General features: G+C 46.3%; 2 protein-coding genes across 3 annotated transcripts in view; one reads left to right on the forward strand and one right to left on the reverse strand.

The window, feature by feature from the left end:
* Positions 1 to 795: 795 nt before the first annotated feature.
* On the reverse strand, positions 796 to 5630 carry LOC141939999 (uncharacterized). Its single transcript, XM_074860771.1, has 3 exons — positions 4527 to 5630; positions 1940 to 1987; positions 796 to 1853 (listed from the first exon to the last, which is right to left on the reverse strand). The coding sequence occupies exons 1-2, from the start codon at positions 5628 to 5630 to the stop codon at positions 1979 to 1981; spliced, it is 1113 nt and encodes a 370-aa protein (XP_074716872.1). The 3' UTR covers positions 796 to 1853; positions 1940 to 1978.
* Positions 5631 to 12523: 6893 nt separating this feature from the next.
* Positions 12524 to 27566, forward strand: part of ARHGAP6 (Rho GTPase activating protein 6) — a 332594-nt gene continuing 317551 nt past the window's right edge. Inside the window, exon 1 of one of the 2 annotated variants that reach the window (XM_074858816.1) lies at positions 12524 to 13049. In XM_074858816.1, coding sequence (XP_074714917.1) covers positions 12543 to 13049 — 507 coding nt within the window. In that variant the 5' untranslated portion in view covers positions 12524 to 12542. Of the gene's footprint in view, positions 13050 to 18192; positions 18224 to 27566 lie in introns of those variants that run through there. The other variant, XM_074858820.1, reaches the window with a different exon arrangement.

Raw genomic sequence — 27566 nt, forward strand, 5'->3', positions numbered from 1 at the left:
ATTAGGAAGTGTTTCAGACTCCAGCTGGGTATGCTGCTCCCAAATGGGACAAGAAAAACAGAACTGTTGCTGCTTTTCTGCTCTGAGTCAGTAGGTTAAGACCCGCACTTGTGCAATTCATCAGTGGGACCAATGTCTGCTCATCCTTCCTCGCTCCACATCCCCCCTTCCCATGTCTCCCCCCAAATCCTGCCACTATTACAGCATTTCCTCAGGAGGAGATGCCTGCAGTGGTTCATGTGTAGCAGTGATGGGGAAGAAACGCAGCATAGACCAGTGAGTAACCAACTTCTGATTTCTTAAGAAAACAGGACAAAGGAAAAATGGCAGCAGTGATCTGATCATTGAGCTTAAGCCCCTTCTCAAAAATGAAAGGAATTTTTATATCTTGTAATACAGTGCTCTGTATCCTACTGTACTGAATGCAGATATCTGAGCATTCACTGGATCCGAGTCCCAGTTTGGAGGCTATTAAAATACTGGTCTTTCAGTACAACGGTTATTTCATTTTCAGATAGAACAAGGCCTGATACCTATCACTGTCTCAACAACTGGCAAAGATGAATAAGCTATGACAACTACAGTTACAACATTATCAAGCCTTTATGCAAAATATTGAAAGCAAATTTCAAAGGCTGATTTGTTTTCTGTTGATAGTTAAGATTCAGTTGTGTTTTAATAACTGAAAACCAGAAATTTTGTAAAAGGTCAGGTGATGGAAAAGAGTGATTACAAAAGGGGAAGTGGCAAATATAAGAACAAGGAAGGAAAAAAAGGCTAAGATTAAAATCAGCATTTATATATAAAAATTTATTTAGGTGAAGTCACAAACAGTTTAATATCAATTTACAAACACTTCATGTTATGCGTATTATTGAAACTATCAAGAAAGGTAAAGGAGAGCAGATAATGGCAGCTTTTTCCTGAAACAACTAAAGGCATACCCTTACCATCATGCGTGTTACTGGATCACAGTATTACCATGATCATACTCCCTAGTATGCAAGGGAAAAGGAAACAAAATACTGAGATGTAAAACAATTGAACAGTGAACCAGTGAATATGATTTTCATGAACACCAGACTACAAACGTCTAGTCTGATGCTCAGGATCTTAAGTATTCTACGAGGATAAAACCAGAATAGTAATTTAGGTCAATTATTATATGTGATCAAGAATTTTGGAATGCACAATTGGGCTATAACTGATTTCTGGCACTGACAGCAATGGTTAATGCATTTTTCAGAGAAGAATGGAAAGGTGATACTGAGCCTCACAGAATAATTCTGTTGACAACCTGAGTTATTATACCAAGTGTATGATACTGTTTCAAGTCAAATATACATTTATGTTGCAGAGATTCTCAAGGAAATGGTAAAAGTAACAGCTGTAACAAGACAAAGTTATGATTTATTTTTTTTTAAACAAATATAGTACATAGCTTTTTGAAGTGTCCGGTTGTGATCTGCAAAGATCCAGGATTGCACACAAGTTTGCTCAAATGAGAAGGGTTAATCTGCACATTAAATTGGTTTATACTTTCAAAGTAGTATTTTAGGGCAGGGTTCTCCTCCAGGAGACTGTTCCTGACCTCATTCAACCAATGTTCAATTTATTCACCTTCCTGAATCTTTGCCCTCTTTGGATAGTCTGTGACAAGTGCTGCGCTGCAGGAATTCCTGTTTTCCAGCAAACTGGCTTGCTCTGCAGGTTTGTAGTCCATTGTTACAATTGCTGATTGGGTAAAATGAATTTCCTATGTCTTCTCTAGCACAGCTTGCAACGCAACAGAAGCAGAGGTAAAAGAATGCACTAGAATACCAGAGCTCCACTTAAACACCAACGGAGTCAGGCTGTTGGCACCAATAAGAAATTCTGTATTTAACAAATCTGCAAATGTTTAAGATCCAAAGTTAGTCAGTTTTATAAATAAACTCACCCACTTAGTCTGACTGCCATCCCAACTGGCCTTCTGTTTTCAGGGAGTCTGGGGAAAAAAAAAAAAAAAGAATTGTCTGAAGTTTTACATACAGACATAAATTTGCAGAAATGAATCTCAGCTATCCTACATACGCGCCAATTATTGCACTCAAACTAAAACTAGGGTTTCTCACTTTGTTCTTTCTGTGTAGAGCAAAGTTACAGCTCCCCCATGGGTGCCTTAAAAAAGACAGCTAGCTTCAAACATGACACTTTGTTTTCCTTGACTTTGTTTTTACTGGTTAACCTTCTGTGGAACTGCAGAACCAGAGATATAGGCACTACATCAAGCTGAAATTTAAGGAGTCTTCAACTGAAAGGAGAAATGAAATCCAGTCACACTGCCTAATGCTATCCCTTGAAATTATGAAAACAAAATCAGTTGAAACAATCTGGAAGAATAGGTCTTTGTAAAACACCTCCTCTTCCTCTTGACAGCATGAATGTGGAAAAGCTTAGGTTCCGGCCAAAGCCATAAGCCCACAAAAGGCTATTCTCTCCCATTTTAATTCTCTGATCCTTTTGCCCAAATGTGAGGTCACATCTTATTTCTCCAAAGGAGTTTTACACAACAAAATCAGAGCTTGCAAGGAGCTAGGGAGGTGCAGGAGAAACCCACAGGTCACCTCCATGAGAGCGACATTTCCTTGCTGCTGCCTTGCCAATGATAAACTCATGCTTTATCCTAGGCCTCATCTACATTTAACAGCTGCTCAAATCATTATTTTAGTTAAGGAGATTTTTCTCTTTTAAACAGCTATAAGAGACTATGTGCTACCAAGCAAAAACTGCTCTAATAACAGAAAGGCGGTTGAACCCACACTGAACAATTGCGTAACTTTTACTTTTGCTTTTCATTGTGCTGCTAAAGCACTAGTGTTTTTACAAACATTAAAAATTTTTGTAAGTTATTTAGTTAAAATAAACACGTTTAATTTTTCTTTACAGAATTGGGGGGGGGGGGAATACCAATGCCATTGCTAAAAATCAACTGTGAAATTTCCACAAAACCAAAAGGGATCGAGACCTCTGGTGCCTCAACAGACAACAGTGCAAAGCTCTGCACTGACAGACCGACTGCTGTGGAAGAAGTTACAAGTCTGGTTAACGTGACAAGCTGAAGATCCAGTCTCGGATGAGATGAAAGCTACAAGCCATTGCCCATCTGGTGTTGACATAAGATCCGTAGAAAAACAAGAACTGAGCTGTTGTTCTTGAGAACGGAGAAATCTAAACAGAGATACCAGAAAAAGTTGCATAAACCTAGAGCACCAACCACAGAAGGCTCCAAGGCCACAAGGCCTGCACCAGGACCTGTTAATCTATATTACTGTGTGGTGTTTGCTCCCTATCTTTGTCACAGGTTAGCCCAGAGTCACTTTGGATAGGTACCAACGTCGGGACTTGGTGCGACACACCAAACCCTTCCAGGTGCCCTGAAAAAGGGTCCGGATCAGGCTAAGAGTTGAACAATTTTAGCCATTCCTCTGTGCTGGCAATCCCCAGAAAGCACAGCACCTGATGAGCTAGCAAAAACCCTTCAGGAACACAAAGGTTCTTCCTACGGTTCTAAAAAAAATGTTTAGTAATAAATACAGCCAATATTGCAAAATCTCCCTACCATCATTTAGGTGGCATGAAACTCAGCGTTCAGTGTTCAGCATTTTCTGTGCTGGGGATTTGACAGACTACACCCACCAGTATAAGAGAAGCAGCACAACCCTAATACAGGCAGACAGCCCTTGGTAGCCTTGGAGCTCGCTGTCAGAGCTCAGGCAGTGGAAAAAGTAGATCTGCCTGTGTACGTCAGGGGTTATACCAATTCAGTGACACTCGATGCCTATATTGAAAGCAAAACCTTAACATACACAAAATGTTCCCTACTTCTAATCGCACCCACCATCTTCTCCCACAAAACAGGCCACAATTTGTGGATTAAATCTACTGAGTCCCAAACCAGGTTATATCTCCAAATCACAGTGAATTGGCAAGCTGTGGCCATTCATATTGAAGTTTATCTTTATTCACATCAATTTTTCTGGCCTCCCACACAGCCTGAGACTACCACAAGCTCCCATAGTAACAGGAGAGTCTGTACTCTTTTTTCTTACATACAGATAACTGTATTACTGAGAAAGTTAAATTTTTTAAAGACAACTCAGAGGGGGGGAAAAAACCCCCCCACCTTTCTTCTAATGTCTTAAGGAAAATGCGATTATAAATCAGGGAGGGAATTAGTGGGGTTCCTAATTTCTGGTGGCCAGAGCAATAAATGCTACAAACTATTATTTGCTGCGAGCGTGGTTCTTTCTCCAGCAATGCCCACGCCTCCCATGGTGGCCAGCTGGGCACCCATGGGGTCCCACGCCTCGCCAGGTGACACCGCGGCCCTCGGGCGAGCATGAGCGAAGGGTCAGTGCCAAGACAGGGGAGCCGCTGACCGACCCGGGGGACACCCCAACTGCCCCCTTCCCCTCCTCCCCTCCGAGAGGGCACCGTGCCCGGCCAGGGGAGCGGGGAAACGCGCCGCCGCCGGCCCGTCACACCTGGCCTTTCTCCTCCTGCTCGGGGCTCTGGGCCGGCGGCGGGGCTGGCGGGGCCGGTGGGGCCTGCGCCTCGCCCTCAGCACGCGGCTGCCGGCTGACGAGGGACTTGAGGGGCGCCATCCACTTCATCCAGAGGTCGAGGTCGACGTCGCCCCAGGGCAGGGTGGGGTCCTTGGCCGCCCGCCGCCGAAAGTCCTCGTCGTAGCTCATCCACGAGGTGCCCCCGTAAGTGGCGTGCAGCTTGCGGATGGTGTCCAGGTACTTGAACATGGCCCCGCAGCGCGCCGGGTGCTTCTCACACAGCACACTGGCGTACACCAGGAAGGCCGAGACCCACTGGTCCAGCGTGTCCCCCGGGCGCGGGCCGTGCTCGGGGGCCAGCTCTGTGTGGAGCAAGGAAAAGAGGTCAATGAACTCCCCCCGCCAGATCCGCTCCTTGGTGGCCTTGGCCAGCTGGTAGCCCAGCGGCCGCCGTAGCCCCACGTAGGGGGTGGCCGCCGCCTCCGCCGCCGCCGCCTCGCCCTGCCCCGCCGCCGCGGCCGCCGCCGCCGCCGCCGGGCCCCCGGCCGCGCCGCTCGCCGCCGCCGCCGCCGCCGCCTCGGCGCAGGGGCTGGCCGCCGCCGCCGCCGCCGCCGCCGCCCCCAGCGCGGCCTGCCGCTCCAGCCAGCGCGGGTTCACGTAGACGGTCCGCAGGCGCGGCGCGGCCCCCGCCGCCGCCGCCGCCGCCCGCGCCGAGCCTTCGGCGCCGGGCTGGAGGCGCAGCACGGCCAGGGCGGCCGGCGCGCCGGCGGGCAGGTCGCTGCCCTCCCGCCGCGGGGCCGGCTGGGCCGCCGCCGGCACCTGGAGCAGCGAGGGCGCCGCCCAGGGCGGGGAGCCGCCCCTAGGCCCGGCCGCCGCCGCCAGCGCCTCTAGGCCCGGGAGGCCGAGCCGCGAGCCGGGCGCCACCGCGCCGAGCACCCATCGGGTCTCGGCGATCCCGCCGCGGTCCCGGGGGCTCCGCGACCTCCCCTCCTCCCGGCGCCCGGCGAGGGCCGTCCCCAGCGTCAGGGGGGCCGCGGTTCCGGCCCGGCGCCGACGGCGGCTCCGCCGCCTCCCACGTGGCATCGGCGCGGCGGCTCCGGGCAGGGGGCGCGGCGGGGGGCGGGGCTACGGCCCGACGGGGCGGGGCCGGGCGGGGTGGGGCGGGGCCTGCCCCCCCGCGGCTCTGCGTGCCCCGCTCGCCCCGGCCCGGCCCGGCCCGGCCCGGCCCGGCCCCGAGCGACACGGGCCGGCGTGGGGGCCCGGTGCTGGGCGCCGGCATGCTCAGCGGGCACGTCTCGGCGGGCGGCCCGCGCTGAGCGACGGGGGTGAAGCGGCCCCGGGATGCGCATGGGTTTGTACCGTTCGGCACGGAACCGCTGGGCTCGGAGCATGAAACATATACAGTCTCTCACTCCATGTATTCAAAAAATATATATATGACTATATAGTGTAGCTATATATACATGTATGTATACACACACACGTACATATATACATACATAGTGTATATATACATATACGTTATATACATATAATTTTATATATAGTGTATGTACCTATACACTATATATATAAAAAATTATATATGGAGTCAGATATACACTATATAGTGTATATATACAGGCTATATACAACTATATACATACACTGCTGTATAGTAGGTGTATAGTAGCAGTCACTGTTATTGCTTCAGTACACCAAACATTTTGAGGAATAACAACATTCCATCACTTTTCCCTTTCCACATAAATCAGCATAATTTTTCTCTTTCTAGAAAATGGCTTTTTTTTTTTTTTCACCCAGATTTGGCTATCCTAGCTAAGCACTGAGTAGCCAATCTGGGAAAACACTTGCCAAAACTCAAGGTGTCTCAGTGATCACCTGCAGTGTCCCATGCCAGGTAAGAATCAGGGGAACAGGGGAACTTTACTGGAGATGCAGCCTCATGGGCAATTTCCTTCCTAGTCACGTCAAAACACTCTCTATGGCACAGCCACACACGTCTTACCGAGGTCACTGCCAAAACACGGTGGCCTCTGTAGAAACAGGACCAGGCCCTCGCAGTACTTGGTCACCACCGAGGTGAAGGTCAAACACCGCAGAAGCCAAAGCTGGGTGCTGGTTCCTCGTGTGGACTTAAGTTATGCACCCTCTCCCCAGCCGCTTCCACAAACGCTTGTGTAGCACTTTCTCCTCTGGAGGAGCAGCTCTGAATGCTGTGCTGAAATGCCTATAGATCACTTCCACGGTAATATAGTCAAAAGCTCTGTAAAAAACGTAACAGGTCTTCTGTCTTCACAGAAAAACTGCAAGAGCTAAAATTTAACTAAAAGTCTTTTTGTCCAAAAAATCAAATCCCAGGAATTACAAAATTAGGAATCCTTCTGTAGGAAAAAAGTAAGGTTAAAGAGTGACTTTGCTTTCCTTATGCTTAATAAATTCTGAAGAAATAATAAGAGTAGCAAAATGGCCTTATTTTCTAATTCACCCTTATTTTCAGAGATTTTATTTTCAGAAGTCTGAACAAAATAGACTTTACTTAATTCTTGAGATGAATAGACTCATACTTCGATAAACAATTATTTTTTTAAATGCTAGGAAAACAAGTGCAACTCTGATGAGCTTTTAAACATTTTGACTTTAAATTCTGTCCAGTATCTCCTCCTAATCCCAGATTAATGAGGCATTAATAACACCAGAGATTGTTAGAAGTATAGTAACACCATAATTTCTCTAAAATGTGTCCATGCAGCAAGCAGGGTGGTGGGTGATAACACATTTATATGAAATCTCTGAAAATTTTCTTGACTTCAACCCAAAATTCGTATTTGGTTAGAACTGCAGAGTCACTGAAGTTGGAGGAAACCTCCCTTGCAGGTACTGGAAGGCTGCTACCAGTTTTCCCTTCCCCAGGCTGAACAAGTCCAGCTTTCCTGGCATCTCCTCACAGGGCAAATGTTCCAGCTCCCAGCTGTCTTGGTGGCCCTCCAAGGGACTTCCTGAAGTTTTTCAGGGTCCTCCTTAATTGGAGGCACCCAAACTAGATGCAGTACTCCAGATGAGGTCTACTGAATGCTGTGTAAAAGGCAATAATCACTTCCCTTGGTCTATTGACCACACTTCTGTTGATGCCCCCCAGGATGCTGTTAGCCTTCACCCCTGCCAGGGCTCTCTGCTGGCTCATGTTTGGTCTGTTGGCCACCTGGGTCCTTCCCATCAGAGCTGCAATCCAACCTGTCAGTGCCTAGCCCACAGAAATACAGAGGGTTAGTCCACACCAAGGGCATGTGTCCTTGCTGTCTTTTGTAAGGTTTCCCATTCATTTGGTCTATCTAGGCCCCTCTGAATGGCAGCCCCATCCTGGAGTGTGTTGACTGTACACCTTAATTTAATGTTGTCCACAAACTGGATGAGAGTGCACTCTGTCTCCTCCTCTAGGCTACTGATATGGATATTAAACAGGACAGGTCTCAAGATAGACTTCTGAAGAACTTCACTTGCAACCAGTTTCCAGGTACATTATAAACCATGAATCACTATGATCCAATCAGTTTTTCTCTCATCTAATTATAACAACAAGGAAGCTGTGGGAGAACATGCCAAAACCCTCCTATCCACTGCTCTCCCATCATCCATGGATCAAAGCAGGTGATCAGGTTGGTCAGGCATGATTTACCCTTGGTAAATCCATGCTGCATCTTTCCAGTCACCTTTTTTCTCCTCTGCATGCCCAGAAATAGCTTTCCAAGAGAACTTGCTTTTGTGGTTTTCCTAAAGTGAAGCTCACCAGCCTGTAGCTCCTTGGATTGCCCTTGCTCTTTTGGAAGGTAAGGTGCAACATTTAGCCTCTTTCAGCCATTAGGTACCTCTCCAAATCTCCGTGACCTTTCAAAGATAAAAAGTGGCATTGCAGTGACATTGGCCAGCCTTCTAAGCACCTGGCTGGTTCCCCAGACTTGCAAGGGTTGGGATTCCTCAAGAGAGGATCCTTGACTCAGTCCTTTTCCACTACTGACAGATTCTCTTCTCCTTGAGACACAAAGGGCTGGCAGACTCTGTTGGTGAAGATCAGGGCAAAGGCAGCACTGAGTACTCAGCCTGGTCTCTGCTCGTTGACACCAAGTCACCTGCTGCTTTCAGCAGAGGTTCCACACCCTTTTTTATATTCTTTCACTGCTGCTGTGGTGGTAGAAACTGCTCATTGCCCTTGACACCCCTTGCCTGTTACACCAAGAGCTGAGCTTTGGCTTCCCAAGTACCATGCCTGTATGCCCAGGGAATGCTTCTGTACTCCTACTCTGTGTGCTAAAACTGAAGATACATCAGAATAAAACTGATGACCAGAAAGTCATAATTGTCAAATGCATTAATCTCAAAATATTTCTGAATTTTTATTGCATTATTGATCCACATCACTACTGCTCACTTTCAGAAATACAGACTTGAAAAGTTGAGATCTTTCATGTTGCAGTGAGTAAGCTGACTACTGCATAAGGCAGTGACAGGTAGTGAGACAGAACAAAGAATAAACATCCTCACTGGATTTAAGCTTTCTCTGCAAAAAAAAAAAAAATGACAGTGCAAACTGTTAGAAAAGCCTTTCCAACTCCAGCAGTCAGCACATCTACTGCCAGTACTGCTACTCCCAGCTCCAGGAAAGACCATCCAATTCCTTGACTGATATTGCAACCTTATGGGCAGCAGTTACAGAAACAGCTTTGCTTCAGAAGAGAAGGGCTAATAACCAATATCGGATCAACTAGTACTGTCTCACTACACCACTGGTATCTTTTGGCTGGAGGTTAGTGCAAAAACTAGGACTTTTTGTTCCATGCTTGTACAGTGCCCACCAGAGCCCTGGAGACGAGCTGCATGGGTGTGCTGCCAGGTCTCACAACGATGCAGTTAGTAGTGATAATAAACAGCAACTTAAAAAATAATCAGTAAGTGCTTATATTGCTGTTGGCCCCGGAAGATACAGACAGCAACGAAGACAGGTATTGAAGCTGTCTACACGAAGCCTCTCTATGCATATGCTGGCTTTGCTCACTGAATGGTGGCTGTGATGATTATCCAAGTCTCTGTCTCATGAAACCCATCCTCCCATTTTTCATGACAGCACTCATGGAGAAAACCAGCTGGGCAATAGTAATACCTGAGCTGAAGAAGGTGGAAATAAGAATGCTTTGCTCCCACTTCATTTAGTTACTTTTAAACTGATGTATGCTCCTAACATTGCACTTATCTGATCGTTTCCGTCTCCTTTCAGAGGTTGTGTGTGCGGTGTGTAAGGATCTGAGTCTGCACTTGAAGGTTTGTCCACTGGCAACTGGCTGTGCCCAAGAGTATCAGCTCTTCACTGCGGGCAACACACCTCACAGAGAACGGCAGGAACTGTTGCCAGTGGATTTTGGAGGCAGGCGTGATTGTCCCCTCGGCTCCTCATGTGATGAGCTCCTTACGACTCTGAATTTCCCCCTTGCCTTTTTCTTCATGTCTTCTTGTCCCTTCATGTTCCCACGATACATTTGTAGAGGACAAAAAAAGTGAGTACTTGGAGCCACACGTCTGTATATCTGTACTGCAGACATGTCTCAACCAAATTCCTAGCATGGGCACAGAACCGCAGAAACAAACTCGGATCATTGTTTTATGCTTCAGACCTTCTTTTCAGTCCCAAGCATGAGACCTTATTGAAGGCATTAATGAGGAGGCAAAATGAAGCTTTAAACAGAAACAGCTGCAACCTTAGCTGTGGAGGAACTAGCAGGCTTTGGAATGAGGCAACAGAACAGTTTATTAAAATAAGGGGGAAAAGCTCCTTTTCAGACACAAAAAATGGAGGAAAAAATCCCATTTGGAAACATTACATAAAACCAGAACACCTCCCTTTGAAAGTGGATGGGCTAGTGTGCTGTTTCTCTTTATGAACCTTAAGTAATGCCACAAAGGAAAGAACTGTCTACTCCCTCTATTGATGAAACTAGAAAATGCTGCCACGGAGTGCTGACCTGCACAGGCTCCAGGATGCCTGGGAGGATAACACAACTGTTCGCTAGGGTCTGAGGAGAAAATGCAGTGTAAGGAGAAAATAACCCTTGCCTTGTGCTTGAGCGTTTTGTTTTTGTTTTGTTTGTTTGTTTGTTCTTTTCCCCCCAAAGTAGCCAGTCTTTTTCTAAGGCATTTTAAGAGTTGTCTCCGATACTTTTGGGGAGACTGTGGAGCTGATGGTTTCTCCGGTCAAAAGAAGGATGCATAGGCCCCGTGGAATCACTAGTCTAACGGTGATTTCACCTGGGACAGGGGACATTCAAGACTTGCACTGCAGCTCTCAGCCAGTCAGTCCTTTGGCATCTTCCACTCCCTCCATAAATAGAAGTGTAGGTCTGGAAGCAACACAGGATTTGGGTTTGTGTGTTTTGCTTTTCATTTCGAAATATGTAAGGCTGTATTCCTCACTGACAAAAGAGCGACAAATCTGAACTCACTCATGAAGCTAATGGTTAGCTGCAGCTTAATAAAGTTGAAACAGTAAGCAAGCGATGGTGCGGGGCCTCCAGAAACAACCCTACAAGCGTCACGGTTGAACTGCTTCCAGTGAGGGGAGGACTCGGTATTCCCAGCTGGAAGAGGGGGGCAGGAGTCGGATCCTGTGGCTGAGGGTCTGTCTTCTTCACTCCAGGTGGGAAAGGAGCTGGCTGGCTGGCAGCCTTCGCAGGGCTCGGTGGTGTTCGTCCTCTGCGTGCTTTCTGTTCTTGCGTTTCCTTACGGTTTTGGCTTTCCCAAGTTTGTTCCTTTCTCCTGATGAAGGTTTCCTTGTCTAGACTTGGGGAGCGAGCAGAGAAAAGTCTACAGAGGATCAAGCAAGGCTAGCTCTTTGTCCTGAAGAGGCTTAGCTTCGTTGGCCCCGCTCCTTTTTTCTGCTGCCGTCACCTACCCAGCAGAACAGTTACAGGTCTTGGATTGTCCATGCTGCCTGTGGGGGTTGTTCTGCACAGGCTGTCAGGCAGGAGTCGCAGGGTGTGCCCTCAAAGTAGGTGTTTGTTGTGGTTAAATACGTAAGACCATCTTCTCAGACTGTCACAGGATAGAGAGAGAGACTTGGGCCAGAACATAACTGCTGGTCGAGCTCTGCTGAAGGCCCGGTAGCCCTGCAGATGAGTGCTGTACACTGCAAGCACCCTGCCTAGCCCTGCAAGTATTCCCTGAAGACACCAGCCCTCCCCGACACGGCCGGGGGGCGGGGGGATACGGGGGTCCCACAACCAGCAGCCCAGCGCGTCCCCGCCGCTCACCGGCGGGACGGGGATGCGGCGCTGGGCTCGGCTGGCTCAGTCCGGGGCTTTCCCCGGCTGCGCCTCCGGAACGGTCGCTCCGAAAAACAGCCGTCCCTCGCTACTCGATCCCTCCCCAAAGCGCCACCGCACTGAGCCGGTGCGGCAGCCCGGCGGGGCTCTCGCCCGCCGCGCCCCCGACGTGGACGCCCCGCGGCGCCGCCGGGCTGCGGGCGACACCGGGAGCGGCCCTGCCCGCCTCGCGGGGGGAGGCAGGCGGGCCCGGCCACCCGGGGACCCGACGGGGCGGGGGGGGGGCGGCGAGCGGCTCCCGTGCGCATCGCGGCCGAGGGGGGAGTGACTCTGGCAGGCAGCGGCGAGCCGAGATAAAAGCTCCGCTGCTGCCTCCTTCCCTCCCCTTTTCTCTCGCAACTTTTTTTTTTTTTTTTTCTTTTTCCCTTTCCCTCCCTCTCCCTCCCAGCAAAGTGACCGCGGCGGCGGCGGCAGCCCCGTAGCAGCCCCAGCGCCGGCCGCCGCCATGAGCCCCCCGGTGCTGCCGTCGGGCCGCGCCGCCGGGGGCTGAGCCGGGGCGCGGGGGACGCCCCGAGAGCCGCGCCGCTCCGCGCCGCTCCGCGCCGCCGCGGCGGGGGCCGGAGGCAGAGGCAGCGAGAGCTCGGGACCCCCGGCCGCCCCCGCCGTGCCCGGGGCAGCGGCCGCCGCGATGTCGGCGCAGAGCCTGCTGAGCAGCGTCTTCTCCTGCTCCTCCCCGGCCGCCGCCGCCGCCCCCGCCGCCGCCAAGAGCCTCTCCAAGCGGAGGCTCCGCCAGACGCGCAGCCTCGACCCCGCCATCATCGGCGGCGGCCGGGAGGACGACGAGGGCGCGGGCCGGGCGCCGCGGCCGCGGGCGGCCGGCAGCCCCCCGGGGGAGCGCCGCAGTCCCCGGGGCGCCCCGCCGCCCCCCGGCGCCTCTTTCTCCACCCCCAGCACCCCGCTGGAGCGGTCGCCCCCCGGCAGCGCCCTCTTCGACGAGGAGAGCCCCCGCGGGAAGCGGAGCCCCGGCTGGGAGCTGCCCTTCCTGGCGCGCACCCCCTCGGCCTCGGCGCTGAGCGGCCCCGCCGGCTCCGCCAACAGCATCTTCTCCTCGCCCCGGCGCTGGCTGCAGCAGAGGAAGGGGCAGCCCTCGCCGCCCGGGCCTCGCCCCGCCGCCTACGTCGTGTGGAAATCCGAGGTAGGCCCGCCCGCGCCGGGGGACGGGCCCCCCCGCCGCCCTCGGAGCCCCGCGGCCGCCGGGACGGGGCAGCCCCCGGGGCCGCCGCCCGCGCTCCCCCTCGGCGGTGGGTGCGTGGGGCGGCCCCACGCGTGTGCCGGTGTCCTGGGACGCGGCTGGCGTGCCGTCGAGGCCGCCGTGGGAAGCGGGCGGGGCGGTAGCGCCGGGCGCGGGCGCCCGCGGCCGCGGTGGGGCGGACGTTCCCTCGACGGGCTCCATATATAGTTGTCCCGGGCATGTAAAACCTTCCCCTCCCAGTTTCACACCTCGTAAACTGAAGTATGCGATGGCTTCTAACAAGATAGACAAATCATTTTTAATGTGCACACCCAGGGAGCTGTGATTTATTTGACAACGCACATGTGTCAAAACCACATGAGGAGCGATCGTATTCCAAGACAAATCCAACTTTGCAATGCAAATATTTATTCGTTTAACTTGGATGTCGTCGATGTTGGGCTGCAGATACCATACCATGTGGACGAATGTATTCAAAGAATGTGGCATTGTTTCTTGATAGCGATTGCTCGGCCCGTTGGTTATGCACAGCCCTTTGTAGCAGGAGAAGACGACATTTTTTGTTTGAAGAAATTCTCCATCCTGTTTGTGGCGATGAGGTTTCCCGCTTAACTGTTCAGTAGTGCCTCCTGGAGCGTTTGGGTTGGGGTCAGAAGGCAGCCTTTTCCATTTATTTCCATTACCATTTAAGATGTACTTATTATAAATATCAGTATAAACTAGATCTATCAACAAAGACAGCCCCACTGTTTCAGTGGGATGCAGAAGTCCTTGAAAAATCATTACCTTACACAGCAATCTGGGATCCAAAGACAAACCAGGCACCATGACAGACAAGATTATGAAAAGTAGTTTCTAAGGGCAAAGGCTGCCTCTCACGCTGAACGAGCCCTTGCATCCTCCTCTTAGCTTAGGGTATAAAAGTTGTCAGCGTCTGCCAGTTGGGGTGGAGTGTCAGCGCTTGGGTGGTGACTTCGGGCACGATGCTGGCTAATGTTGCAAGAGGCAGCGAAGATTTTTAGCAGTTTTCAAAAATGGACTATTATTCTTAAATCGTGTGATCAGAAGTTACTCTTAGCAATATCTCATCTTGATGCTTGAATTTTAAGATAGTTGAAAACTCATGATTTCAAAGAACTGTGTGGGAGTTGCCGTATCAGTGACAAAAAACCTCCAGTGAGACAGTGGCTAATGACCTTTAGATGCTCACACTAATTAAGGATAAGTTGGCTGCTTGTCCACTTATAACTTGATAAGGAACATCAAAAAGTGTAGGATACGTAAGATTTCCTGTGCAGAGTTTCGTGGCTGAGTCCAAGACTCGGAGCATGGTCTCTGATCTGCAAAGGTAAGTGGGTCTCCCTGCTTCACAGAATCCACACAAAGGTGTTGGATGCTTGGGGCATTTTTTTTCAGATCTGTACGTCGTCAAACCATGTAGCACAGCACATCTTCAGACTGCAAATTCAAAAGTACAATTTTTTTCCTAATTTGGTGTGTATCTAGCATTTTTAAATAGTCAAACCTTTTTCTTGGGGTGCATTATATTACTAATAACATGATTGCAGTATAGTGATGTAATTTATAGTTAAATTTGATTCAGTGCGGTTTCGTGTGATGTTACAGCACTGTTCTCTGACAAATTGTTGTTTACTTGCCATTTGAACCTGGGTAAGTATCTTTCATACATTTAAGAAATGGGTGCATACACTAACAAAGCATGGTCTTGTATTTTGGAGGTGTCTGTCTTATTGGTGAGGCCTGATTTTTAGAGTAACGGAGGCATATGTGTGAGTGTACTTTAAAAGAAAAAGTCACCTTTGCATTAGAAAAAAACCCAGCAACATGTGATTCTGTTGTAAGAGAACAGTTTTGGTAAGGTCTGAGGCCAGTGTTGTCAGGACGAGCGAGCATCCGCATCTCTGTGCCGGTTTCCCGTGGCCAGGCTGGGCAGGTGGCCAGGCCACCCCTCTCCAGGAGCCCTCAGTTGGGCACAAGTGTCGTCCATCGCGGTCATCGTCCCAGCAGCCGCGGTGCTGGGACTGAGGGGCAGGCTGTGCTGCACCAGAAGCGGGGCTTCTGCGGCGGGTCAGCGACCTCACTGTGAATTTTTGGCATTGTGTGTCAGTTGCCATCTGACCTGATACCTTCTGGTTTCAGAGTTTCTATTTTCAAGGAGTTACACAAAGACTAACTTAGTTATAACTATCAGCAATGACAAGTATAAATGATTTTAATCTATATTTTAACAGAAACTGCACATACTTAATTTTGATCATATTTCCCCTCTTAATTGCAGGCATGCATCCTAATGGCCATGCAGTTTAGTTTTATCATAAAATAGTGTTGTTCATAAAGGATTGAGTTGTTTGCTTCCTATTTAGTCTTTATTGGAAAAGGACTTGTTCAGTTTTTAGGAAGCGAAGGATTCTCTGGGGCTTCACCATAGCTGTGGCAAAGCAAGTGTGCTTGAGGAGGTGGAAAACCCCCATATTTTATTGGGTGAAAAGGAAATAACTATTTGTAATATTGTAACTTTAAAAGGTCCCGTTACCCAAATTATCGCATTCTCAACAGGAAGTGTGTAGTTCCATTTTTTTCAACTTAGAAAATGAAATACATCATGATGATGATTTTACTCAGCTGTAAAAAACCACTGAATAGATGACTGCAAGCTGAAAATGAGCATGGAAGGTTTTGGTTTGAGTAGTTAAAAATTCCCATCCTATTAGGTGGGGAATAAAAGAAGTGTTCATTGCAAAATCTGTTTTCTTTACCTTCGTTCCAAAACCTTCAGTATAATTGCACTTTTTGGAAAATGTTTCTCTAAAGCCACTGTGCAAGCAACAGGGTTATGCACTAATAATAATATTTTAGGAGATATAGGTGGGAATTATTCCCCCCACCCTAATCTCTAATGCAATAGAGAGAAGTGAAAATGCCAGAAAGATTTTCTCTTCAGAACCCCCCAGAATAGTAACTTCTGAGCAGGACCTCCTTCGCCCGTCCCCAGCTGGATCTGCGCGGTGGTGCCTGGAGGGACGGGGTGAGGGTGGGGCCTGCAGCTCGACTCCCGCCCCGGGCAGCCCCCGAAGCTCCAGGACCCCCGGAGTGGGAGCACCCAGCCCAACCGTACTCAGATTTTACAGCTGCACCGAGTGCTCCCTCACCAGCTGATCTGCAATGGCTGTATATGAGGCCAAAATGTCTGTAATAGCTTTGATATGAGGCCAGGAGAAGGATGGATTGTTTGTTTTACCTTTTTTTTTATTGTAGTTCTTTGACTTCAGCATTTTATACCACAACCCTGTCTACTGGCCCAGGGAGGGAAAGGTTGCTGCTCAGTTCGCGCGGCCATTCATAAATAATTTTTAATGGAATGCCAGAGTGCACAGGGGACTTGCAGTATCAGCAGCAAGTCACAGCTAAAGGCTTTACCCAAAGAAGGGTGTTAGGCCTGTAGTCTTGGATCCACAGATTTCTGGATGTGAAGCATCATGTGACAGAGGTGTCTCTCACTCCTAGGTGATCTGTCTCTTCTTTATCGACATGTAATTTTACTCACGAGAATATTTTACAACTGTAAAGATTATTTTTAGTAGAGCTTTGCTTTGCTGACAAGCATTCTTTCCCCTTTCTATTATCTGCTCATGTTTAAGCTGCTTAAATAAAAAACCTGTACCTGGGTCTGTGGAAATCAGTGACAACATTTCCAGTGGTTTCCGTGGGGCAAAGTGAGGGGGATTTTTAACAAGGGAAAAAAGCTTTTATCCTCATTTCCAATCAGACCTCAGCTGTCCCTTTAAGCCATTTTCCTTAAAGAAAATTCCCTTTCACTTGCAAAATTAAGTCTGTTACGACTATTATGCTTTCATTAAGTGTTTCATAAGGTTAAGTGTCTCTCTAACTAAATTAAATATCATGGGAAAAGGTGGTAAAAATATGTAGAGATACCTTAATGCCTTCCTTCTGCCAATGTTTAGTCATATATTTATGCTTAAGTATGTGAGTAGTCCCATACAAGTGAAGGATGCAAGTGTTTTACAGTGACCAACTGGAATACGTTTGCAAGGTGAAAAGTCAAAAATAGGTCAAAATGTAGTGATCTGTGTGAACTCTCAAGTTGCATTAATTCTTGTGCTTATTTTTCTGTCCTAAAGTTGGCAGTGGAAAGCCACAGCGTGTGTATAACAAACATGACAAATCATGTGAATGTATCTGAGTAATCTCTTTGTTATGATAAACCAAATCTACACGCTTAAAACTTACATGGCCTCATTATTTTGCTGTCACACTCCATGTGTTACTGACTAATTAAACGTTAACATTTCCAGTTAATATGCTTTTTTGGGGGAGAGCTGTTTTTAAAGTAATGATCTGCATCCTTCCCGCTTGTGTGCCTGGCCATTGGGAAGCAGGAGGCACCATCCTGAGTTTGCGACTTGCTCCTCAGCGCTGTTGGGTTGCTGCAGGGGGTTGGCTCAGCCCTTCTTCACTTCTTCTTCCTCCTCCTGGTGCAGCCTGCGATCAACCTGCTTGCTTGCACAGGGACGCTTTCTGTCGAGCATAATGGTGCGAGGGGTTTCCCATGGTGTGGGAGGGAAGGTTGCCCTGGTTCCTCACCAGGTTTTGGGGGAGAAGCTAGTAGTCATCCTGGTGTCTCCTGAGCTGCCAGCTGGCCAAGCTGTGGCCAGCTGCAAGGATGTTGGGAGATGCTCATGTGCAATGTCAGAACAACATTAGTTTAGCTAAATTATTTTATAACTTCTGTTGGAGTCATATGGAGTGATAATTTAGGGCATGGCTATCAGAACCAGTGAACGCTCACAACACCAGATTCAGCTGATAGGTGCCTTGGGAGGTACCTTCACTTGCTTGATACTTTAAGAGTTTGAATCCATTGGGAAGACATCTCAGATTCCCTCTTTTCATATGTCCTTGCTTGCCAAAGTTTCCCCCAAGCATCACTGTTTTTCACAAATTGATTTTAACTCCATTGTTCCGAGTTGCTGTATAAGTGGCTAGCTTACGTCTTTCTGCTTTTTTTACAGCCAATGCTTGCTTCAAAACTATGCTGATGGAAGGACACACATGAAAAATACTTTCAGAGATAAAGGGTAAAGCAAAATTCTTAAAAATTGAGCAAACTGAGAAGTCACATTCCCATATGGGGTATATGTCCTTGGGTGGTTCAAATGAGTGTTTTTCTTTGAGGTTAGTGGGACAAGTTATTTTGGAGAGAGAAAGGACTGATCACATAATCAAGTTTGCAGGAGCAGAACCTGTTCATTGTAAGCTTAGAGGAGGGAGAGCTTTTCTTTATTTTTCCTTCCCCTATTCAACTCGTAAGCAATGATTGATACATATTCTGAAAATTGTAGGTTACCTGCAGAAAAGAGAGAAAGAAGACAGTTTTTTCCTATTTGTTAGGATGCATGAAGAAAATGTGAAATGGAAGTATAAATGCTGCATCACTTTCAAAAGATCCATCATGAGATATGTAAGCGAAGACATCCTTTCCTCAGTTTTCACTAGGCATTGCGCTTCAAGTGGTGCTGATTGACAGCATGTTTGTCAAACCAGGGTTTAAGCTGAAGCTTTTGAGGTGCAAAAGCAAAGCCTCTGCACTTGAAACTGGGGATAAGGCTCTACCACTGAAGGCTGCAATAGTTCACATCGTCTAAACGTCAGTACTCCCCTAAAACTAATTTAATGCTATACATGCAAATATTTTAATGGAATACCTCCTCAACGTTTAGTCTCTTGTGACAATGTCATATTTATTGCTCTCCAGTTGCCATAGTCTTACAGTCTTTAACTTTACAGAGCTCTAGGCCTCATGATTTTGATTTCATTGCTTCTATGCTTGCCTGTGTTTACTGTGTGGCTTCTTACGATGAGATGCTCTACAATTGTTTCTCCATCAGATGGAAAATTTGTCCGTCTTTGGGACAGAATCACAGGGAATGTATTAAATTGCCATCAGCACTAGTTTATCTTTTTGCCATAATGATCTCTGAAGAGTGATATGTAGCTGAAGTGTGAGCTCAGTGTCTGTTATCCTTAAGCACCTTCATACCTAACCCAGACATTTTTCTATATGGGTGGAAGAGATGTTTGAACATATTCCTGTGTAGAGCCTGATTAACTGTCCAGGAAGCAAAATGGGGGTCTATCATGTTTAAATGGTTTTTTGTCACCTTGGTTTTTTGGTGTTCATCAAAATATTTTAAAAACTGGACACTGCCCGATCCCCAGAATTGCTAACTTGCATTTTTCCCTTTGAGGGGGACTTTTTAATGAGATGTGTGAGAACTGTATTTTGGAAGGTTTTTATTTTTTAAGGTAAAAAACTTTGTGTGCTGATATTTACACTGAACAGTTCCGCTTTATTTTCTTCCATAAGACACCCTAAACCACTAGACACACAGATTAGTTTCAGCCTAAGTCTGTCCTATTCAATGCTGTATGAGTTCTGTAATTGCAAAATTTGGTGGGCAGAAATGTTGTGGGTCTTGTATGAAGAGGAATGCCATTAAAAGTAACTAAATATATTCAACATTTCTGAATTTGGCAAATGCTCTCTTCCCATTGCCAACTGAATTACTTCTGAAGACATTTGGTGGAAATATGGGAGTTGACAGCTAGGACAGACAGAATTCTCTATGAGTGTGCATTGCTTAAATAATGGGAAAAGAACTTGTGAAAATAATAGAAATGAGACCGAAAAGTAATTTTGAGCAGCTTCTAAAATACCAAGAACCCAGACTGCTGTCTTGACTTCATGGGGGAGTTGCGGCGCATTTAGCTTTGCAGACTCCCTTGTATGACAAGAACTGCAGCTATGACAATTTGCAGGTGGAGAACTTCTCAGGAGTCTCTCTTCACTCTTCTGCACTTTTGTGACTGTATAAGCATATAGATATTAAGCATGTTTTGGGGGATTTTTTTCCTTTCCGATGTAAGTATCACAATGGAAACCAGCAGGGAGTTCTGAGCAAGTAAGGCTGAACACTCATGGTGGTATAGTAGTAACTATATTATATCAGTGTCAGAGTTGCAGAGTTGAAATCGTGATGCAAAAAGATAACGAAAATGAAGGTTGTAATGGCAATACTATCTTAGTCTCATTAAACATGTTATAATGCTGCTTATGTTTGATTTTTCTGGATATGTGGCATAGTATTTGAGAACGTAAGGGTCACTGGAATTAAGCTGATGTTTTAAAACATAGTTTTTGTACATCCTGGGTTACACTGGTTTTTAACTGAACCAGGTGTCTGGATGGTTGGAGAAGAGGCCAAATATTCCATTCAGCTTATGGAGACTGGAAGGCAGCCAATAAAGAGGTAAGGGCAAGATTCAGACTTCACTGGAATTTGACATTGTGACTCATCATCCAATTTTGCAAGGTATTGAGCTCTCAGACTTCAATCTGACAGTGCTCAAGTATGTGCTTTACTTTTAGCAGGTGAATACTACCAGTCAAAACAGAGTATCAGGTAGGAAGCAAACCCTTTAGTTATCATTCAGTCCTAGGAATTTTACTTTCTTCACCTCTCTAAAACTTTTGTGTCTATTGTTTTGTGCAGATTTTTAAGCTGTGTTTATTCAAAATAATTTCTGTTATTTTTAATCTATTCTTATTCTGTAGCAGTAGTACATATCAATGGAAATGTATGTGCAGGCTTTCTGGTTGAGTTTCAGCTTTTCCTGGATGTGTACAGGCTGGCTATTTCATGTTACATGGCTGTTCTACTCCAGTTGTCAGCAAGGAGTTATTAAATCCCCAGGAGAGTTAAGAGTGTTTTTGAAGGATTTGATGAGCTTCCAGTACTTGATGCTTGCCACATTGTCATACTGGAACCAGATGTTGGGTACCACATGTTCATGTTTTTGGAGCTAAGTAGGTTAGGTACCGTGTCTCTGGCCCGTAAAAACAAACGTCAGTTTCCCACCCTAAAGCTCTCATCCCTGGGTCATCATCCTGACAATCCTGGCTATGGGAACAGCTTGCATCAGCCTCCCAAGTTGTAAAACCAGAACTGTCTTTTCTGGATCTTCCTACTTGCTGTCTTCTGTATCCTCTCAAAGAAAAGACCTTCTGATTTATGGTATTTATCCATGAAGACTCTGACAGTATAAGGTAGGAAAGAGATTTTTGAGCGTTGCACTTAGGAGAATGCACGTGAGCACCCAGTCCTATGCAGAAACTCTCCCTGTGGCTGTGGAGAACCTGCTAGGACTTTGGGTAGATGTTGCTTTTCTCTTTTCTCCCCTGTTCATTTATGAGTTCCTGTTCCATATGCTCAGACCTTTTCAGGTTGGACTTGTCTTTTATCCATTTCTAGTTGTCCTTGCTATATGTTTTTATGTTTTCATTATCCTCCGTGCCAAACATTAAGGAAGATAATGGGACTTTTTCTTGCTTTCATCACCTGAAGTTCCTACTGAAAAAAAGCTGCTTTACTGTAGCTGTAGCCTATTATTTGGATTGGCCAAGTCAAATGTTAATGAGTGCTTTGTTCTCATAAATGGTTTGTCTCATAAATGGACAAAATGGTTTTCAGCAAAGTACAGAGTTTGATACAGACTTTGCTAACAAATGAAAGATTAATTTTTTATAGTGTGATTAAGATTACTTTCGCACTGTCTCAGAGTCGTGCTTCTCCAAAGGACTGGCTTCCTGAATTTGATTTTCAGTGATGGGACTGTACCTCCACTGAACATCTATAACTGATTTTGTAAGAGGAAGACTAACACAAATTTTCCATTGTTATTTTCAGGTTTTATTTGCTTTATCCTTTTGTTTTCTGCCACTGTTGTAATACAGCAAGATGGTTTTTGAGCACTGCCTTTTTCTTTTTTCTCTAAAGGGTAATTTCAGTTGAGTTGCACCCTACTGAGAGTAATGTGGTGAGAAACCAGTTGGCAGTGCTCTGTTCACTTTTCATTTGCCTCTCTCTTTAAAAGTCTAAAAATATTCCTCCTACAGGAAATGTTTTTCATTCTGTTATGTCTTTTGCTTCCCGTAGGAGGTATTTCTTTTAATTTATTGAATAAACCTTTCTGAATTGTATTCCCATAAGAGTTTAGGCACAGTAGAGTCTTCGGGCAAACTGTCCGAGAGATCTCACCATCTTCTGTTTTTAGAAGATAAATGCAATTGTTTCTTTATACAGTGCCGTCAAGCTCTGGAATAAGCTGACACTTAGGTGAAATGGGAGAATTTGAAGCTAAAGAATGCGGATTAACACATCTGCTATAACGTCTCAAATTTTGTTGTTTTGATCATACATATTTCATATTTATCCTTCTTAAATCATAAAGAAATCTCTCTTCTCTTTTCCCTGCTCTCGATTTTAAAAGGATTCTGGTCAATATTTTGATCTCAGTCTCATTACCACCATTTCTTTTGTAACTGTATGTGTATATAAGAAGGCCAAATCCTTGTAACATCCTGGTTGGCAGTCAGCTATGTTAAGCTGTTAATTTAATGTGGATGACAGTGCAGACTGTTATTTGAAAGGGGCTGTGGGGAAAGAGAGACTGGGATAGATTACATTTTCATGCTCCAAAATAAGACCCTATCTACTATATCCTAAATTAGAACAATATGGTTGAATTTTCTTTGTGGCTATTTCATAACATTCCTGCTGACAAAATATGGTGTGCTTTTTGCTCATTGCTTCACTACTGTTTCTCAAGCATGTGTTCTTGTCTCTGCATCTAGTGACAGCTCTTGTAGCAGTGCACCATGGGGACATGTCTCATAGGTCTTTAGAACGGGACAGCATATTCGCAAATGATATACAGAGTGGGCTGTGCCAGAGAGCGGGTACCAAACCATAGCCAGCTGGGAGAATTAGGCAGCCAAATTGCTTAAATAAACACAATTAGAAGTTTTACTTTTTCCAGGGATAATGTGCCTTAATTCTATACTCGCTAAGGAATGTGATGTAATTGACAGTCAACCTGTATGGAAGGTTTTAAAGCAACTTCTTAGTAGAATAATTAGTGAAGTTTACATAGGTAAATTTGCATATTTGAAAAATCTCTGGCACAACTGTCCGAAATGCTTCTTGATCCTTTTCTCTGCTTGAGGTCTGAGCGCATACCATTTCCACACTCCATCAAAGCTCAGATGGAACCTTTCTGTTTCATAAACCTCTCCTCAACAGAAGCAGAGTGAATGTGACAGATGAGCATACTTTTCTGTCTTGAAGTGAACTATGTAACAGAGCTTGTTGCCTGTTTTTTAGCCCAAATGAAGCTAAATTACACCACCTCACATGGATCAGAGGAAAACCAGTTAGATAAATTGGTGAGCGGTGGAAGGTTTGTACTGTGGAGAACAGGGTGCTGGGTTGTATGAGCAAAAAGGTAACTAGTAGGTCAAGGGAAGTGACTTTGACCTTGTGAGTCCACATCTGTGCTTCTTTGTACAAGGGAGATACTGGAACAAGTGGAGCAGAGGGCGGTCAAGACAGTTCGGGGATGAGAGCGCTTAATGCACAAGGAAAGGCTGAGATTTGTTTCAGCCTGGAGAATAATAAGGGGAGATGCAATTCCACTTTTACTGCCTACATGGGGACTAAGGAGAAGATGGAGCTGGGTGTTGTCAGAGTTGCACAATGATGGTCACAAGTTGCAGCAAGAGGAGTTTTGAGTAGATCTAAGGAAAAAACCATTCACAGGAGGAGTGGTTAAGTATTGAAATAGGTTGCCCGGAGAGGCTCTGGAATCTTTGTCCTTGGAAATTTTCAACCCTTGACAGGGCAAGGCTCCAAGGAACCCAATCAAATTTTGAAGCTGGGCCTGCTTCGAGCAGGAGACTGGACCAAATGACCTCCAGAGGTCCCTTCTGATCTTATTTTTTCTGTGATTCTGTGACTCTCAGTGTCATTTCTTTCCACAGTAGAATGAAAACTCCACTGGCTTCCTTGTGCTGCAACAAATCTTTGATGGAACAAAAGTTGCTGGGTTTCTGCAGAAAGTGTGATGCTCTCCAGTGTCAACATTTGAAGCAGGCTTATAAGAAGAGTGATTTCTTTCATTGGGTTGTTTTCCAAAGTTGTTGCTGTGCTGCTACACTGTGAGGCAGACCCTACCATTACACTGCAGCTACACTACTGGTGTCTCACAAATGCAAAGAAAGCCAGGGTGTTTTTTAAAGATGTCAGTAAAATTAAAAAAAAAAACCAAACCAACCAACCAAACCCGTCTCAAATTCAAGTGTTTTGCAGAGACAGCTTGACAGCACTCTAGCAGAACTTTGGCAGGGACTTGGCAGGGAAGTTTCAGTAACTGCTTGCCAGGTAGGTTTCCTGTCAGCTCATTTAACCAAGCCTGTCTGCATATTCCAGCACTAGGGAGCCCAGGGCTTACAAGGTATCTACCTTCAGGACAGTGTGCTGTCGGGACAGACCTCCTCTGAAGTTGCGCTCCGTCTGCTTTTGTGGGTTATTTCTCTTTAGGTTTAAAAATATTGAACATTTGGCAAAACACCATTATCTTTTCCTGCCCCATGTCATGGTAGTTCAGTGTGATCATGACAGGCCATAAGATGTGCTGCCTAAAACACTTCAATTCAGTGCCTGTAGTAAAATGATGGTACAGAAGCATTCCTGTCAATTTAGCTTTTCTGACTTTCATTTTTGTCATCTTCCTGAGTGTATTATAAAAGTAAAATTAATCTGTGAGAGAAGCGGAAGGAGAAGGAAAAAAATTGAAGAGGTACGTGAGATGGAAAGGAAATCTTTTGCTGAGCTTTGAGCCGGGAGTTGCATCAGATACACAGAAAGATAGGTGTGGCAGTAGGACAGTTTAGGCTTTGCCTATATTGTCTTACACAGCAACAGTTTAACCTGATGTTGACCTTACAACTTATGAGCTTAAGGGTACAGTTATGTAAGTGGGATCAGTCAAAGCTAAAGTGAACTGGAATAGGCAGATGGGGCCACGCAGCCTGGGAAAAGCTGGTACCAAATTGGCTTGCTGAACTAAATGCTCCCACACTGCTATTTAAGAGGAGCACAGGTCATACATTTCTGCTGTTTACAATGCAGTGGTGGGCTTTTATGACCTTCTGGAGTATGTTGGTCAACATCTGATCTCCTGTGTCTCTCCTCCTTGCTCTTGGGAAACGATTTTGGCAAGTCTGCATTTAGCTGGCAGAGGTTTTGTCAAGCAGGTGCAGCCTCCAGCATCAAGTATGAAATTGGGCTGACAGAAGGATCTTGCCCACAGTAAAACAAAGCCTTGATGGCTTGGATTATAACCTTTTGCGGTCTTGATAAGTTATTTTTTCCTTGAATAGGCAAGAAAATAAAAAGAGAAAAAAAGTGACTGTGGATTACAGCTGCATGGTTCAAATAAAAAGGAGGAGGAGACTGAAACAGCGAAACCGCGTAAGAAATTAGTAGGTAAGGAAAACATCATTAGGGCTGGAAAACAGGATTGCCACTGGAGTGCCACCACTGCTGGGAAGAGGAGAACGTTGACTCCTGCTTGGGCATCCCTGCCCCATCTCTCTCGCGGTGTGACATCCTGGTTTCCTCCCAGGAGCGCTGCACCCAAGGTGCCATCCTGGGGCTGCTCTGTGCTTCACAGCTCTGCCCACCGTGCCACCTGGCCCTCAGAGAAGCTCCCACCTCTGGCACAGTTTCGTAAGATGAAAGGTCAGTGTTGGACCCAATGGTGCATGGTGCTTATGGGCTGCCATGGTGCGTTTCACTCCCTGATTAGTTCTCACCATATCTCTAGCGATGTGACTTTCTGAAGCCCCTGACTCAATTTTGAAGATGAACCTCGAGCTCCTAGATTGTTTAGATAGTTTTTGAAATCTTATTCTAGGTCTTTTATATCCTTACTTTTTGTTATGGTAATTAGAGCCTTCTTGCTTTCTTCTTCCTTTCCAGGGGAAGAGGTCTTCCACATAACTGAATACCATTTTTTAGCAGTAAAGGGGTCTTATGTCTTCTCCATTTGTCTTCTTCAGTTGTTTTTCATTTCATTAGCACTTTCAACTTGTATCTCTAAATATTGTTCATGTTCTGTTTGTGCTTGTTTTGTGGTGATTACTACGTGCTTTAGCACAACTTGCTATATTATGTTTGCCTTCTACTATCATTTGTTGTTTTCAGCTTGTGACAGCAGATCTGCTTGGTTTTTAGAAACATGTCTTAAGGCTGTGCATTATTAAATTCCAAATGTATGCATTTTCTTTAATCTGGTAGCATGCGGCTATACACTCAGACGGTAAATGGAAATTCTGATTGCTGTAGAGTGCAGGATCTGGTGTAAATGCTAGAATTAAAAAGAGAAGATCTACTATTCTTTGGTAACTCCTTCTGTCCCTGTGATAGCTGGCCTGGAGAGGACACCTGGGGAGCTATGCTGCAGTGCTGTATTTGTCAATGAGAGCTTCCTCTCTGGGAGTCTTTTGAAAACAAAGCTCCCTGGCGTTTAGATACTGAGTTTGAGGGCTTGGTTGTTTGCGAATCTCTCTGACAAACTGCTGGAAGCTGAATATGGTCTTGCTTTATACGGAGGAAATCCTTCCTGTATCCTGAAGGCTGCTGAAGGCTGCAGCCCCAGCAGAGCCAGTGAGCTGCCACTGCAGGAGGAGTGGGTAGAGATAACAAGGCATGGTACGTATAGCTCCACAAACACCAGCTTTCACACTGTGCCTTCCAAATCCCAGTGGCTGGGGTAGGGAACAGAGAGAGCACTCATTGCTTGGCAGTTTGAGGAGCTGTTGTGCCTTTGAAGTAGAGACACTGGGAGCAGCAATGAGCTCATCTTTATGGCCATACTGCAGTTGTGGTGGCTACACATTTTCTTATGGTCTCAGGTGGCAGGCCACCTTTCCTAAGTGCTTTGAGCTCTTGGAGACCCTTCTTCTGGACCAAGTCCAGCTACTTGAACTTAGCATTCAGCATGAGGTTTAGCCATAGACCTTCTCTGGAGCTGAAGATAGCAGGCTTAAGATGTCACTTGAATTACAGTTGAAAAGAATGAGATTTCTGCAGTGAATTATTTATTTCTGGCTTCCTTACAGTTTTTTGAATTACGCTCCTTTGGTTGAGATAAAGGCATTTAATAACCATATTGCTGTGCTAGAGGGTGACTGGCCCCTTTAATTACAACAGGACTAAAGCATTCGTAGGAAAGCAGGAGCTCTTCTTGTGCTGGATCTAACTCAGACAGATGGAGTGGAAGCCAAGGGGAAAGGAGAAATATGGTTGGCAACATCTGGGGCAAATCAAAGCAAAGCTGGAAGGGAACAATTAGTTGGGATGTTCCCAAGGAGAGTGTGGAAGATTCCTGTAGAAGATAGATAGCTGGGGGAGCTACAGAGGGGCTTGCTTGCTGACCCCTCTTGAAAGAAAATCCAAGGCTAGAGGATGCTGAAAGTAGAAAAGCAGAGGGGAGTTTGCTTGTCATGTTCCTTGGAGC

Source organism: Strix uralensis, chromosome 2 (genome assembly GCF_047716275.1).
Source record: "Strix uralensis isolate ZFMK-TIS-50842 chromosome 2, bStrUra1, whole genome shotgun sequence".
NCBI classification, from domain to species: Eukaryota; Metazoa; Chordata; class Aves; order Strigiformes; family Strigidae; genus Strix; species Strix uralensis.